Source organism: Salvelinus alpinus, chromosome 22, assembly GCF_045679555.1.
Source record: "Salvelinus alpinus chromosome 22, SLU_Salpinus.1, whole genome shotgun sequence".
NCBI lineage: Eukaryota > Metazoa > Chordata > Actinopteri > Salmoniformes > Salmonidae > Salvelinus > Salvelinus alpinus.
The window spans coordinates 4,222,691-4,237,890 of NC_092107.1; the positions used below are offsets into that span (position 1 = coordinate 4,222,691).

Genomic DNA, 15,200 nt, shown 5'->3' on the forward strand with positions numbered 1-15,200 from the left:
TTTTGAGCGTATCGCCTTCAAACTGAGATTATACTCCCAGCACTGGGGATCAGATAGGCCTCAGAGGGTCCACTATTTTAGGATCAGGAGTCCTACACCAGATCATGTAGTAAACATGTAGTCAAACACTCAAACATCAGCTGTGCTGCTTCAAACAGCATACATCTGGCTCTATGGTGTAATGTTGATCTCATTCTTGTGGAACTCCTAATAAAGAGGCAGCTGAAACCGAATAGTAGTATTTCCAGAGATTGTTATTGTTGTTCTGGGTGTGACAAGTAAAAGGCTTGTTGAGACACATGCAGTTAAAATAAAGGGCCCACACTACTCCCAGGATCACATGACATTGGTGTAACGATAGTCTTCATTCTCCTCGTCTGAGGAGTAAGAAATGTCAGACCAAGATGCAGCGTGGTGTGTATTCATATTTAATTGAATACTTTTAAGAACGAACAAAAACAATAAACTGACAAAAACAACCAAAGACGCTACAGTCCCGAAAATGTGAACACAGGAACACACAAACAGGAACAATCACCCACAAACCACAATACAAAAACAGGCTACCTAAATATGGTTCCCACTCAGAGACAATGACTAACACCTGCCTCTGATTGAGAACCATATCAGGCCAAACGACAAACCCAACATAGAAACACAAAACATAGATAACCTACCCAACTCACGCCCTGACCATACTAAAACAAAGAAAATACAAAAGAACTATGGTCAGAACGTGACAATTGGTCACAAAGACACAAAAACAACTACTACTCTTCTCTAAACCAGGGTTGTTCAATGTCGGTCCCGGATGGCCAAAACACTTCTGGTTTTCATCCTCTCCTTCTAATAAGAGACTAGTTAAGACCTGGGACACCAGGTGAGAGCAATTAACTACCAAAACATAACTATTTCGGCCCTCCAGAACCAGAATTTAACAGCCCTGGTCTAACCTGTACCTTTAGTACATTTCAGACCACAGAAAGTGCCAAAAATGTGCTCGAAATTAAACTCATTTTGGCATGTGAAAATAGTTTTTGAGCTAAATTCCAGCTGATTCTACAGTGATGGTGCAGATTAAGTAGAAAATTGCCACTGTGAATGAAACAGTTTGGAACTAATGCTAAGTTATTTAACATTACATGTAGTTCAATCCACCTGTGAGTAAGTCTTGGGGGGGGGCTAATACATTACAAGTTTCAACAGGAACAGAGGGCAGGCTGGGGCCTCATACCTGGGCCTCACACACTCTAAAGGATGCTGGCTTTGGATTATAAAAGTACAACCGAGTAAACTGGCTGGGTCACTATGGCTGTGTTTACACAGGCAGCCCAATTCAGATATTTTTTTCCACCAGTTGTTATTTTGACCAATCACATCAGATCTTTTCACATCAGATATTTTTCAGAACTGATCTGATTGGTCAAAAGACCAATTATAAAAAGATCAGACTTCGGCTGCCTGTGTAAACACAACCTATGTGTAGTGCTCATAGAACTATAACTCCTGGGGTTGGATAGTCAAACATCGTTACTGTACCTTTTTGAATGAGTGATTCAGAGATCAAGGCTTCTTTTATATAATACTAGCTGGTATCACCCAACCACACATTTTATAATTCTTAAAAGTGTGAATTAGCTTATATAGAGGCTCAATAGTACTATTTTCAGATATTGTCATTGTTGTGGGTGTGAACTTAAGGTTAGAAGGCATGTTGCACCCCCCTGATGCTACTATGGGAGAAGTTGTATTTGGTATCAGTATAATGGTTGATGAAACTGGAATGTGTGATTTTCTCCTACAAATACGGATATCTGTGTGTGTATCTGTGTGGGTGGTTGGGCAGGAGTTAGGGGTAGGTTGTTGTGCGTGATCTGTGATGTATTATTCTGTGACCAAGAGTCTTGCTCAAGGGGACAGAGTCACAGTTTCAGTGGGTTATCCAAGCATGCAACAAAGATCTCACGTTACCTAGAAACCATTAGAAGCACGGGACATTCAATGACTCATGTGGTTCTAGATTGACAGAGCATAACATGCATCATGACATGTAAATTAAATCAAAGGGGATTCAGGTGTAATAAGAGTTGATATAATACTTTATTTCTTATCAAGAGAATCTTTACCATTCTCAGAAGATTTAGGTGACTATCCTCCAGACACACTCAACTAATAAGTTCCTTTAAACTCACATGCTGAATGTATCCCCCTGTAATTTCATATTTTTTTTATAAGGGATCAATTTAGAGGCAGTGATCACTTTTTTCATTTTTTTTAATGCTGAGAGATGTGCCATAGTGTGTTGTGGCATCAGAGACACCAACAGTTACAGCCTGGGTTGTGCAATAGGTAGGGAGTGACAGGGAGAGAGAGGATTTCTGCCTCCAGGGATTTTCTGTTATTTATTTTCTGGAACCTTACCTTAACTGTGAATGTACTAGAGTACAGGAATGTCAGAGAAAAACATTTCTCCCAAAGTTCTCTCTCTGTTTACTTTTGGTTACTTATAGTTTTTCATCTATGTTGTTTCATTATTTCAGATACTAGAAGAAAAAGAGTCACCAAAAAAATTGAAGATTTTCCCTTCCTACACTCCCTACACTCTTCGGCTGTCCCAATAGGACAATCCTTTGAAGAACCCTTTACACAGAGGGCTCTACTTGGAACTCAAAAGAGTTCTACCTGGAACCAAAAATGATTCTCCTATAAGGACAGCCAAAGAACCCTTTTGGAACCCTTTTGTCCTTCAGTGTACCTTCCACTCTCCCTCCCTCCCCCTCGTAGTTACCTGTTTCCAGAAGGCGAGTCTCTACTTAAGCAATAAAGCCAGAGGAGGTGTGGTACACGGCCTATATATCACGGCTAAGAGCTGTTCTTAAGCATGACTCAACGCAGAGTGCCTGGACACAGCCCTTAGCTGTGGTATATTGGCCATATATCACAAACCCCCTAGGTGCCTTATTGCTATTATGAACTGGTCACCAACGTAATTAGAACAGTAAAAATAAATGTTTTGTCATACACATGGTATACAGTCTGATATACCACGGCTGTCAGCCAATCAGCATTCAGGGCTCGAACCATCCAGTTTATAATTGTTAGTTATTAATGTAAGGCAGGCAGCTGCCTGGTGTGTATAGTGTAGTGTATCTATACATGAGCAGGAGGTAGTGACGAGCTAACCAGGCACCTGTAACCCTGGAAACTGGTCTAACCTGCTCCCGTTCCCATGGCAAGTGAACAACTGGGAAAGTGTTTGTGCTTGTTCCCTTTCCAGGGAGAACTCTTACCAAATACCTGCTTCAAACATGATTTAACCCAGTTTAGGAGTTAATCCATGTTGGTGCAACCCACCCTAACAGACTGCAACTGAAGGAGACATCATGTGGTGGAGGAAGTTAAGTGTTGACTATGAAGGACTCTAGGATACAAGTTATTTTCTGACCATTTAGGTGCGACTGACCAACACATTTATTTATGTGGAAATTAAATGTTTACTATTGGTATAATTTAGGGAGTCATCATATTTGAAGCAGGTATTTGGTAAGAGTTCTCCCTGGAAAGGGAACAAGCACAAACACTTCCCAGCTGTTCACCTGCCATGGGAACGGGAGCAGGTTAGACCAGTTTCCAGGAGGTGTTCTGTCTGTGGGGAGCCTTCTCTAGGTGTTCCTGGACAAGTTTTTTTGTATTGTAATATGAGTCTAGGATTATAGCCAGTCTCCCTAACACTACCACAGACTGGTACAAGGCTGCTGCCAATTGTTAGGAAAATAGGCATTTTGCAACAACGAAACTATGCATTTCTGATTCATTTTGAGTTACAAAGCTGCTCACACATATTTTGTTTGCGAATATTATAGTAACTACAGTAACCGGAGCTAATATATACAACATAATTATGTTGAACTTAATCGTAGCTTCAGTTTTCATGACAAAGCTTGTGTTATTGATGCTTATCCTCACACAGCACTGAAGTCTTCAGTAAACAGAGATCAATTGTCTCGTTTTACTCCTCAGTTCCCCTTCGTATTAGGAAGTAACCACTGAGATCTTTGAATGTTTATTTGACACTTTTTAAGTTATTTTTGTAGTTTGCATTTAACACCACATTTAATGAGCTTTATACAACGTGCTGGAGGCAAAACAGCAATAGGGTCAACCTGAGATCCGGTGTAAACCAGATCCTCTGGACCATTTCGACAGACAGACAGACAGCTATTCAGTAAGACACTCACAGGATGATAATGTTCAGTACAGTTTAACTGTACCAGTACTTCACATTGCTCCCTCTGGCTGCAAAAACATTATACACACCCATAAACAACTCTGGCTGCAACCTCCCCATTCTGATCTGAAAAGGACATTCTGCATCTCACAAAAAACAGAGATTTCATAAGGTATTTGGTAATCCAGGGACTTTCGGTGATGATTCAGTGATGATAATTTTCTAGCCTTCCAACAACCTGTAGTGGAGATCATCCAAGTGAGATGGTATGTGTTCTTAGGTGTGGATTTCACTATCAGGTATGAGAAAGCAGTGACCCCTGTTTTGACCTATGACCCCAATGATGACCCTTGTTAGTGAGACAAGGGCCTATAATGGGCTATAGATCACATAGAGCTGCCCAGCCAATGCTAACAACCCTACCAGGACAGGAGAGTTGTTTGTCTGATAAGTGTAGTGTACAGAGCCACCCTTTATAATTTTATTTACATCCAGAGAACATCCATTACAACTTGAGTGAGCACACTAACAAACAAGGGCAAATGGTGATAGGGATACTAGAGTTTTTCCTGTTCGGGTCACATGTTTTTTTATGGTTTAAGACAAACTTTATTGAACAAAACAGGCAGAGAGAGACCCATGTTCAGTGCCAGGCCTGTTCTGAACAGAGCAGTTTTTCCCAAGAGGTATAATGTGTCTGTCTAACTGACTGAACAAAGCCTGTCGTTTTCTCTCGTTTGCAGAGACGGTGATTCAGCGTTTGGTGTTATTTGAATGTAAACTGACTCCACCTTACAGTTTTCTTAGCAGTATAAAGAAAGGAATAATCGGTTTATCCCACTCTTCTTCTCTTTCCCCCTCTCTCCATAACTGACTAAAGTATTATCCAGGGTGTTCTGAGCCAAGGAGATCTGATATCGTCTTTAGAGGGCTGTGCTCTGAGACACAGAGCACCTTCTATCCAGACCAGAACTGAGAGACCTAGGGTTAGGGAGTGACTGCTGCAGCCCAACACCAGCCCAGAGAACCAAGGGACCGAGAGAGACAACAGCCCAGCACCAGGGGACAAGGGGAGACTACGACAGCCCAGAATCAGGGACAGACCACTGCCCCAGATCAAAGCACCAAGGACAAAGAGAGACGACAGCCACAGACCAGGACCAGAGCACCTAGGGACAGGGAGAGACTAGTTCCAGAGATGGCCTCTGCCGGCCTGGAGATCCTGGGTATGATCCTTTGTGTGTCAGGCTGGCTAGGGGTCATGGTGGCCTGTGGCCTGCCAATGTGGAGAGTAGCCGCCTACATTGGCCAGAACATCGTCATCTCTCAAGTGATCTGGGAGGGCCTGTGGATGAACTGTTCTGTCCAGAGCACGGGCCAGATGCACTGCAAAGTCCACGACTCCATGCTTGGACTCCCTGTGGACCTACAGGCGGCCCGTGCCCTGGTCATCGTCTCTATGGTGCTGTGCATCATGGGCATCAGCCTGTCTGTAGCCGGGGCCAAGTGCACCAACTGCAGCTCAGACACAGGCAGCAAGCCTCGCATGGTGCTGGGGGCCGGGGTGACCTTCATCATGGCGGGGCTGTTGCTGCTGACGGCCGTATCGTGGACGGCTAACACCATCGTCTTGGATTTCTATGACCCGATGATGGAGGAGACGGGGAAGAGGGAGTTTGGGAACTCACTGTATTTTGGATGGGCTGCCTCCTGTCTGCTTCTCCTAGGGGGAGCTTTGCTCTGCTGCTCCTGCCCCCTGAAAGCACCCCAGGGTGTTAGCGAGGCTGGGTATGGACCCAACAGGGTGGTGAACTACTCTGCGGTCAAATACCCCATGTCTGTCAATGGATATGTGAGGAGGGACTATGTGTGAGAGAGAGTGTGTCCAATGGCTTTAGTAGAGACAGCACCTTGAGACTGATGGGACTAAGGGGATAACTAGTGTTAGCGAACCCCCTTTCCTGACTGCACACTATAGGGTTAGCGAAGAATAAATACAGTATGAACGATTGCCGATTAATGCTAGATTGTGTTTTATATATATGATTTCTGTAGAGTTTGAGACATGCATTTATAGACGATTCAAGTAAATGTAGATGGTAGGATTAGAGAAATATCTTATTCATGTTTTGCTGTTCGGAAATAGTTTTTGTACTAAATTTAACATGAATGTTACTCAATGATGACGATGTAGATCATGAAAATGTTAATTTAGTTTATAAAAAAATGAAATAACATTTCCATTTAACCTTAAGTTATTTTTGCCCACTCAGACTTTTCTTGCACATGACTGCAAATGGTGATACAAAATTTAGATAAGTTCACTCTTGATTTCATAATGTGAGGAAATCATTCATTGCGCTAACTAATGTTTGTATACAAGCAACTTCTTTTTCTTTGCTTAATTGGCTTATAGCAGGGCCATTCCCATCTGAAAGTAAGGTCTTATCGCAGAGGATGTCACCACAGGAATGTTATGTGATTGAGGAGAGGTTGTCTTGCCTACGTTTAAGGACAAATCTGGCTTTATAAGGTCAGTCTACCAACAGAGCACTGAGACAGGACAGGACAGGACATCCCATCGAAGACACAGGGTCTAAAGAAATAGACCAAAATATTGGGCAGGAATGCCTGCAGGTCCATATCACCTGAAATCTAGAAAACTCAGCCCCTCTACCCCGCACAATACGGTTTATGATTTCAATGCAAATGTGAGCAGCAACATTGTCCCTTTTGTTCCATTTGGGAGAGTGAAACTGAGCCCGACAAAAAGCAGCCATTTTGATAAGGAGGGGAAGTAAACCCACACTGTAATCATAGGGTGAACCAATTTCTTTCACAATGCTCCCATTTATTAAAGATAAGACAATGGCTTTATTTACATTCTAGTCTAAGAACAAGATAAGGGAAAATACTTTTAAGACAGTCTTATAGCATAGACTTAAAGTACTTCCCAGGGAAGTTTGAGTGTCGTACAAACAAACATAGCCTCCAATAGCTGTATTGTGATAGTCAATCTGTTCACTTGTGCACTCGTCTATAACCAAGTCAAGTGCCTGTGTGTGGAACTTCCTGTGCTGATAGAAACTTGTCTAACTTTGATCCCTAAATCTGTCAGCCAATCAAAGACAAAAGATAACGGATTCTCACTTTTTGTCATCAATCTTCAATGGCAGACAGAAACAAGATATAATTTACTATGAACTTCAGAGCCCTGCTGCTGGTGTTGGAAACCAGATGAAACAATATTAAGCGACTTTTTCTATAGGTCAATGGAAGTTTGTTTAAAAATATATTGCTTATGCCTTCATCAGGGTATTTGGGTTGGAAACTAGCCAATAGTGCTTGTATACAGTAGGCTACCACATTGTTCCTAGGCAGCTCTCTCTCAGGGTTAGCAGTAAGACACAGAGGTTAACGCTCCATAGAGAGCTAAATATTTCTGTTGACCTGAAAATAATTGTACACTGGTAGACACCTGTTGAACGAACACATGAGTTAATGTTATTCCCAATTCCTCCACTTGTAATTATTAACTTGTCTATTCTTAACCTGTTCGTTATCCTTTAACTATTTAGCATCGGTACTTTGGCCATTTATTGACCTTCCCCCTCAGCCCAAACAGTGGGGGAACAACCATGGCCCAACCGTTCAATCATTAATCTGTGCAGCCAAACCGTTCACATGCCAAAGCGTTTTCTGGGGGTTGTTGAGAAGAAAGAAAAGAAAAAACAGTTGAAAACCTTCTTGGCCAATCCCCATGAGACTCTACCTTATGTTGGTGGAGTGCTATAAAGATAGCTCTGAGAATTCCAAAGCAGAACGCAGACAGTGAAACCCTTTTGTGTGTGAAGTTGAGACAGTTAAGAGAGTGAAGACACATGTAGACTTGCTTACAAACGAAGGTAAAACAACAAAATGGCTGTGTTGGGACTAGAGATCTTGGGGGTGATCCTGGCTGCCCTGGGTTGGATATTGAGCATCGTGTCCTGCGCCCTGCCCATGTGGAGGGTGTCCGCTTTCATCGGGGTCAACATCATCACGGCTCAGACCATCTGGGAGGGCATCTGGATGACCTGTGTGGTGCAGAGCACGGGCCAGATGCAGTGTAAGGTCTACGACTCCATGCTAGCCCTCAGCTCCGACCTGCAGGCAGCCCGAGCCCTCACAATCGTCTCTATAGTTGTGGGCATCATGGGGGTGCTGGTGGCCGTGGTGGGGGCTAAGTGTACCAACTGTGTTGAGGACGAGACGGCCAAGGCCCAGGTGATGATCGCAGCGGGGGTGGCCTTCATCGTAGCATCCCTGACCCAGCTGATCCCTGTGTCCTGGTCAGCCAACAGCATCATCATGGATTTCTATAGTCCCATCACTCCTGAGGCTCAGAAAAGGGAGATTGGTGGGGCTCTCTACCTGGGCTGGGCAGCAGCCGCATTTCTCCTCATCGGGGGGTGCATCCTGTGCTGTAGTTGCCCCCCACAGCCTGAGAAGAGGTATGCAGGGCCGCCCTCGCGGATGGTGTACTCCCCAACCAGGTCTGTGGCCCCCAGCGGCTATGACAAAAGAGACTATGTTTGAACTGACCTGGATATCTGGCAGCAGCTACTTTCTGCTCACGTTTTTCCGACAGTGGATGAAGGACATCTGATACTAACTTTGAATTCCAGAACATATCAAATGGGGGTGATTTCTACTGAAACTATTTTGTTATATGTTTTGACATGAAGAAAATACTGCTTTTTAGTGGATCATTTTTGATGGTGCTCTGTTGAAGAGGAACAACACCAAACTGGACTTGATGTATTTGTATTTCATACTGTATGCCTATTTAAAACATACATAGGTTTGTTTTTGTTTTAGAATCTTAACATTTGAAAGGAGTTTAATTAAAACCATCTGCATTGTTAGATTTTATATTCTATAGAGTGAATTAATAACAGCTTATGTTGTGCATATGTTGGATAACAATATGCCAAATACTGACAGTTTAGCATCTTTCGTTAAGTGTGAAAATATAAAGTATTTTGATGTTTAAAGTGTGTCAATTTCACAATAAAAACTGGTTCATAATACTTGCATTTTTTCTTCAAATATTTTAATACGATGACAGAAAAATACATTGTTGCTGTATGTTACTTTATACAGTATATTTCATTAACATTAGTAAGTGCTTTGCTACATAAGAAGTGCCACTTAGTCCTGTGGTACTAGCTATGCAGTTTCTAAGAAAAATATGTTTGAATCTACTGCCAAAAAAAGACGTAGGCTAAGGCTAACTGCCTCTGTGTCATTCATTCTGCCCAGATCAGGATATAACAGGCATTTTCCTTCACTGATCCTTGGGTATCTATGGTAATGATGTGTTGAGTTGGATTGTCTTTCATAGCTGCTATCTACCTGGCTGACTCTCATATCTGTTGACCCTTAGATAACAAGAAGCCTTGCTTTGTCAGCCCCCCACTATTCAGCCATTTCAAAATGGCCCCCAGAACAATGGGTCCGTTTCATAGCACGATGGAGGTCAGAGTGAGTTATCAACACTGGGTCATGAAATGTTGGGGGGAAAGACTATTATCCCAGTTTCTGGGGCATAATTAGGGGAGACACTCCAGTTGTAAGGAATTCAAGGGCACTGGAGTCAGTGACAGACAGACATGGCCGTTAGACCACATCAAATAGAATGAACAAGATAGCTTATTGCAAAGGAACTGAGGTCAGGGATTCTTCTTTTACAAGCTGCTTCAAATAATTTTGTGAGAGAGTGATTGCTCTGAGGAGACAAGATTAGGGCTAATCTATTAATGAGTAAAGGGCAATTCCACCACTCATTTTCCTTATGTCCAGCACATTATGTAAAAACTGCGCATTTATTCAAAAGGTTAAACGGTTCTACCCAATGACATCATCAAAAGTTTAAACATTTTAAAAACAGTGATTTTCAAACACTATGAGATTCGCAGTGATATGGGGAGCAAGATAATACCCTCCCTCTGGGTAGTAACTCCTTGCAGATTTTGAAAATTATTATTGTTTTTTACTTTTAATCCCACACTGTGATGTCACAGATAAGCATTTTTTTGGACCTTCCAGGGCTCCTCCCGTCAGCTGATCTGGGATATAAAGGATACCAGAACATCACACATTACACATCACACACTCACAGGTACTCAGGCTAAATTAAATTAGTTGGTGTCATTGTCTCTGGCTCTGTCTGGTCTCTTTCTTTCTCACAGATCCTCTGTCAGATCCTCTCAGGTCTCTCAGGTGTGACGGAACACGGAGCACTGAACGGAACACAGAAGGAGCTCCAGTAACATCAGGATTACCACCATGTCTGCAGGGTTGGAGTTAGTGGGGATTGCTCTATGCGTATTAGGATGGATCATTGCCATCGTGTCCTGTACCCTGCCCATGTGGCGAGTAACGGCCTTCATCGGCAGCAACATCGTCACGGCTCAGATCATCTGGGAGGGCCTGTGGATGACCTGTGTTGTCCAGAGCACAGGCCAGATGCAGTGTAAGGTATACGACTCCATGCTGGCTCTCTCCCAGGACCTCCAGGCCGCCAGGGCCCTCACGGTCATCTCCATCCTCCTGGCCATCCTGGCAGTGCTCATCGCCATCGCCGGTGCCAAGTGCACCAACTGCATCGAGGACGAGGCATCCAAAGCTAAAGTCATGATAATCTCTGGGGTGTTCTTCATTGTGTCAGGAGTCATGCAGCTGATCCCAGTGTCCTGGTCGGCCAACACTATCATCAGGGACTTTTACAACCCGCTGCTGACTGATGCACAGCGCAGAGAGCTAGGGGCAGCGCTCTACATTGGCTGGGGGGCCTCAGCCCTCATGATCCTCGGAGGAAGCCTCCTCCTCCTGTCCCCCTCGGGAGTACAACCCCTCACAGATGGCATACTCTGCCCCAGGTGGGCACGGGTTCCAGAGAAAAGACTATGTGTGATGGGACGATGGATGGGACAAGGACTATTTATGTAACAGCCAAAAACGTTATTCTACACCTGTTTCTAATGGTGTGTCTAAGAAAGGGCTTCATGAATCCCAAGGAGACTCCGTGATGAAGGGATGTGTTTGTTTAGGCTTTTTTTTACCATTGTTTTGTTGGATTTGTCTATGTGTGTACATTATTTGTCTCTGTAATATCTATTCTGAAAGGAAAGCATAGAAGTTCTGGCTGTGTAAGAAAAACATTTTAGAAGGATCATGTACTTTCCATTTGAGTTTAGTGAGAACAAAGGAAATGAAGAATAAGATCAGTAGTTATTAAATGTATGAATTATTAAAAAGTTTTAAGGGTTGGATTATTGGTGAGCTATGCATATTCATTGAAACTATATCAAGCTCATTTAAAAACATTCACAAGCCTCATATAATTATTTACATAATGTTTGTACTTTTATGAATATTCCTCTCTAAGATGTTAGTCATTGAGTCCATTAATATATTAAATCACTAACATTTAATTATTTTCCTAGCTTCAGGCAACTACGCTACATCAAATGATATCTTGTAGAATATTCAATCATTATCTTCTCATTGACATCTCTATGTTATTGGCTCTGAGGCATTGCTTAGGCTTCACAAACTAAGGAACACTGTTAAAAAGACAACATTTGACTGATGCTTTCACAAAAAGATAGAGGTGGAAAGGTTTTTATTTTACTGCAAGAATACAGTAGAGTACAAATCCAGTATGTACACATCGTTTTTTAAGGAACTATGTTTCTTTTTATGTAGGATTTTTTTTATGTTGGGAAATGTTGTATATTTTTTCCCAGATCATTTGTGAGAGAGATGCATTTGTTTGATGGTGATGTTCTATCATCAGTGTTAAGGGTGTGATTGTGTGATGTACTCATCTGTTTGGACCCCAGCAAGAGTAGTGGCTGCCTTGGCAACAGCTAATTGGAATCCAACTAAAATACTAAATACTACTAACATACAGAGTACTGTATCTGTACTGAATGCTGTCACCTGAACTCCAGGCAGATGACAGATGTATTAAACAGAGGGTGGATAGCAGTGCACAGAGGGAATGGGGAACAGGTTGGGAGCAGACAAACTGAAGGCCTCAGTGTTTTGGGCCAATGAGGAGAAATGGGGGCATTGTGCACCTGTGTCCAGCCAGAACAGTGCTAATGTTTGTGTTAGTCCTGCAGTGTTAACTGCACATCACCTGTTTTTTAATAAAGATAGTTGTTGTTTTATAAAGGTTTGCATCTCTACTGATTTAATTCAGAAAGCAATAATCCATTTTGTATATTTTCCTCTTGTTTTATGGAATTACCATCTGCACACAGAGGTTCACACTATCAACAATATATTTGTTGGACTTCAGCAGTTTTGTAATGTATTTTTTTTACCTAATGAGAAGGTAATGGATGCTTGGATAGGGATCAGTACATGTGCCAGTGTAAAGGTAGCCTGATATGCAATCCAAGAGGCCATGTTACCGGCCACCAATCAGCAACTTCACCACAACAGCTCTAAACAATTAACAACAAGAGATCACCGCATAGGTGCAGGTGACAAATGTTATGTCAGCAGAGAAGGACAAAGAAGACTGAAAGAAATAATGAAAAGGTAGAATTATAGTCAGTAGCAGCAGGCCTAGAGTATATGTCATCTTCAATTAAGGAAATAGAAATACACAGAAATCAAATTTGCAATTGTTTCTATAAGTAATTTCAAGTCTGTTTCCTGCATGCTGGCTGTGACTTCAAGACTTCCAGTCTCATGTTTAAAACACATCTTGTAGCACCTTACAAAAGCCTCTATTTGAAATATTGATTGGGATCTCATAGTAAATATGGGAGAGAAAAGTCCCTGGAGACTGGAGTCTCACCTTACCTGCACCTTACCAGCCAACTGGTGTCTCTTCCTCCACATATCAATGTCACTCTAACAAAAGATCTATCAAATAATTTGACATGTAGCCACCATGAATGGATCCATTGATATTAACTACTGTACAGTTTCAGCTAGTACACAGTCCATTGTTCAGATTATTTCCTCCAAAAAGGGGGATAAAATGTACATTAAAAAGCTAAGATATGCATATGAATAGAATAAGCGTCTCTATGGTTATTGATGCATGGTGTTCATACATTTTTCAGTTGATTATTCAAATTACTTTTTCAACTGAGTCAAATGCAGCCCTTTGAAAGTGTTCAACATTACAGTTGAAAAACAAAACCACTGTATTTGTAATTTGCGTTGTTTTGGTTGTGCTGACTGATGGTCCTACTAAATGAAAGTCAGGATAATGGGATATAATTTATATTTCTAAGAGGGTTGGATATCTTGGAAGTGTGATGTCCAAAAGCTTCAGTTTCAACATATATAGAGCCGGCGAGAGACTATTATTAGACTGACCATGTTCAGTGGTACCTGCTACATATGAAGTTCAGATGGCTTTTCCTATATAAGACGGGCAGTATAGTGTGTTTGAAGGGTGTTAATCGTTGATCCCACCTCAGGGTTATTTCAGCAGTATTGCCATGGAGGAATGGAGATCTCTATGCCTCATAAAGTATATTTGGTTTGGGGGTACAGCAGTCAGTGCAACATGTTCAATTGAAAGGACTAAGGAAAGTAATGTTGACATAGTAAACAAAGCATTCTATGACATGAGTCATAAAATTGAAGTTCAGAGGTGGCGAGAGACTATTATTAGACTGATCACGTTTAGTGGTACCTGCTGTGTTACATATGCAGTTTAGATGTCTCTCTCTCTCTGCTGGCTCTGGACAGCGAAACCCTGGCTGATCACATGACCGATACTGAGCTATGTGAAGGACGGAACAGAGAGAGAAGTTGCTAGTCTGCTGGAGTTGCCAGGGAAAAGGACTTCCTTTATTCATCCACCATGAAAGGAACAACACAGCCCCTTTGTGGGTCCTGTCCTGGCTACTCTGTCGGAACAAAAACATACTACCATACTACCATACTACCGACACTACCGTTGGCTCACATGCTCCCAAAATAAAAAATATGCTAAGATCTACAGTATGGTTCCAATGGCATGTTGCTTTGCAGATGAGGCACAATATTTTTGGTGCAATAAACCAAGTGTGGCTAACAAAGTGACTATTCTGCGGAAGCTACTTCCAGCCATTTCTCAATATGTTGGTCTATCTTCTTCCTCTATCTTCATCAATAAATGGAAGATAAACAAACAGCTAACAGCTAACAGCCAACAGATAATGATATCATGAAGCAGGTGAGCATAACATCTATATCTAGGTCCGTCCACACACAGCCAATCATTCTAGATCTATCTTGTGGCGGTTTCACAACTGTCTTAAAGGTCCAATCAGCAGTTGAAACAATACTAAAGAGTACTCCCTGCCATTGTTTCGGTAAAAAGCTGAGGGATGGTCCACTCTCAAATTCATAGACAGAGCTATGGATGCAAGGACTGACCATCCATGATATGAAAATGATAGTTTTAACCATGTTTTGAGGCCATAAAGTGTTTGTTAATATTTACTTTGTTTACAAACATTGGAGTGAAACAAGCTTAAATTTTGGGTTCTGATGGGGTACGACAGTTAAACTAAGCTCACGAGGCATTTATAAGTTATATTCTTCAAGAATCAATGGGTACATATAATTAAATAATATGTCCAAAAATAGATGTAGAAACTGCTGGGGGTTGATATCCAAGCAGACCCTCTGCCAATAGCCTCACCTAAGGATGATCAGAGACAGAGAGCACGGCCTGTACCTGACACCCATCTTTAATAAACAACAGTAGCCTCATATCAGTGTTTTTCTTGTTGCTATTAACCTCCCTACATTCCTGTGTTCTGTCTTCCAACTGACTTAATCTATGAATAGCAAACAAGGCCTGAGATTGAAGCCCAACCACACAGGCCATGTATGCTTTCATTCTTTTATCCCACTCCAAAACACAGCCAGAAGTTTACTGCCTATCATGTTCCTGTCTAAACAC

The 15,200-nt window shown here is 42.0% G+C and overlaps 2 protein-coding genes across 2 annotated transcripts; both read left to right on the plus strand.

The window, feature by feature from the left end:
• The first annotated feature begins 5,046 nt into the window (after positions 1 to 5,046).
• LOC139548822 (claudin-4-like) lies at positions 5,047 to 8,180 on the plus strand. Its single transcript, XM_071358687.1, has one exon. It carries the CDS (start codon positions 5,427 to 5,429, stop codon positions 6,099 to 6,101), a length of 675 nt encoding a protein of 224 aa, XP_071214788.1. The 5' UTR covers positions 5,047 to 5,426; the 3' UTR covers positions 6,102 to 8,180.
• LOC139548824 (uncharacterized) lies at positions 8,147 to 12,454 on the plus strand. Its single transcript, XM_071358688.1, has 2 exons — positions 8,147 to 8,627; positions 10,569 to 12,454. Exons 1-2 carry the CDS (start codon positions 8,147 to 8,149, stop codon positions 11,219 to 11,221), a joined length of 1,134 nt encoding a protein of 377 aa, XP_071214789.1. The 3' UTR covers positions 11,222 to 12,454.
• The last annotated feature ends 2,746 nt before the right edge of the window (positions 12,455 to 15,200 follow it).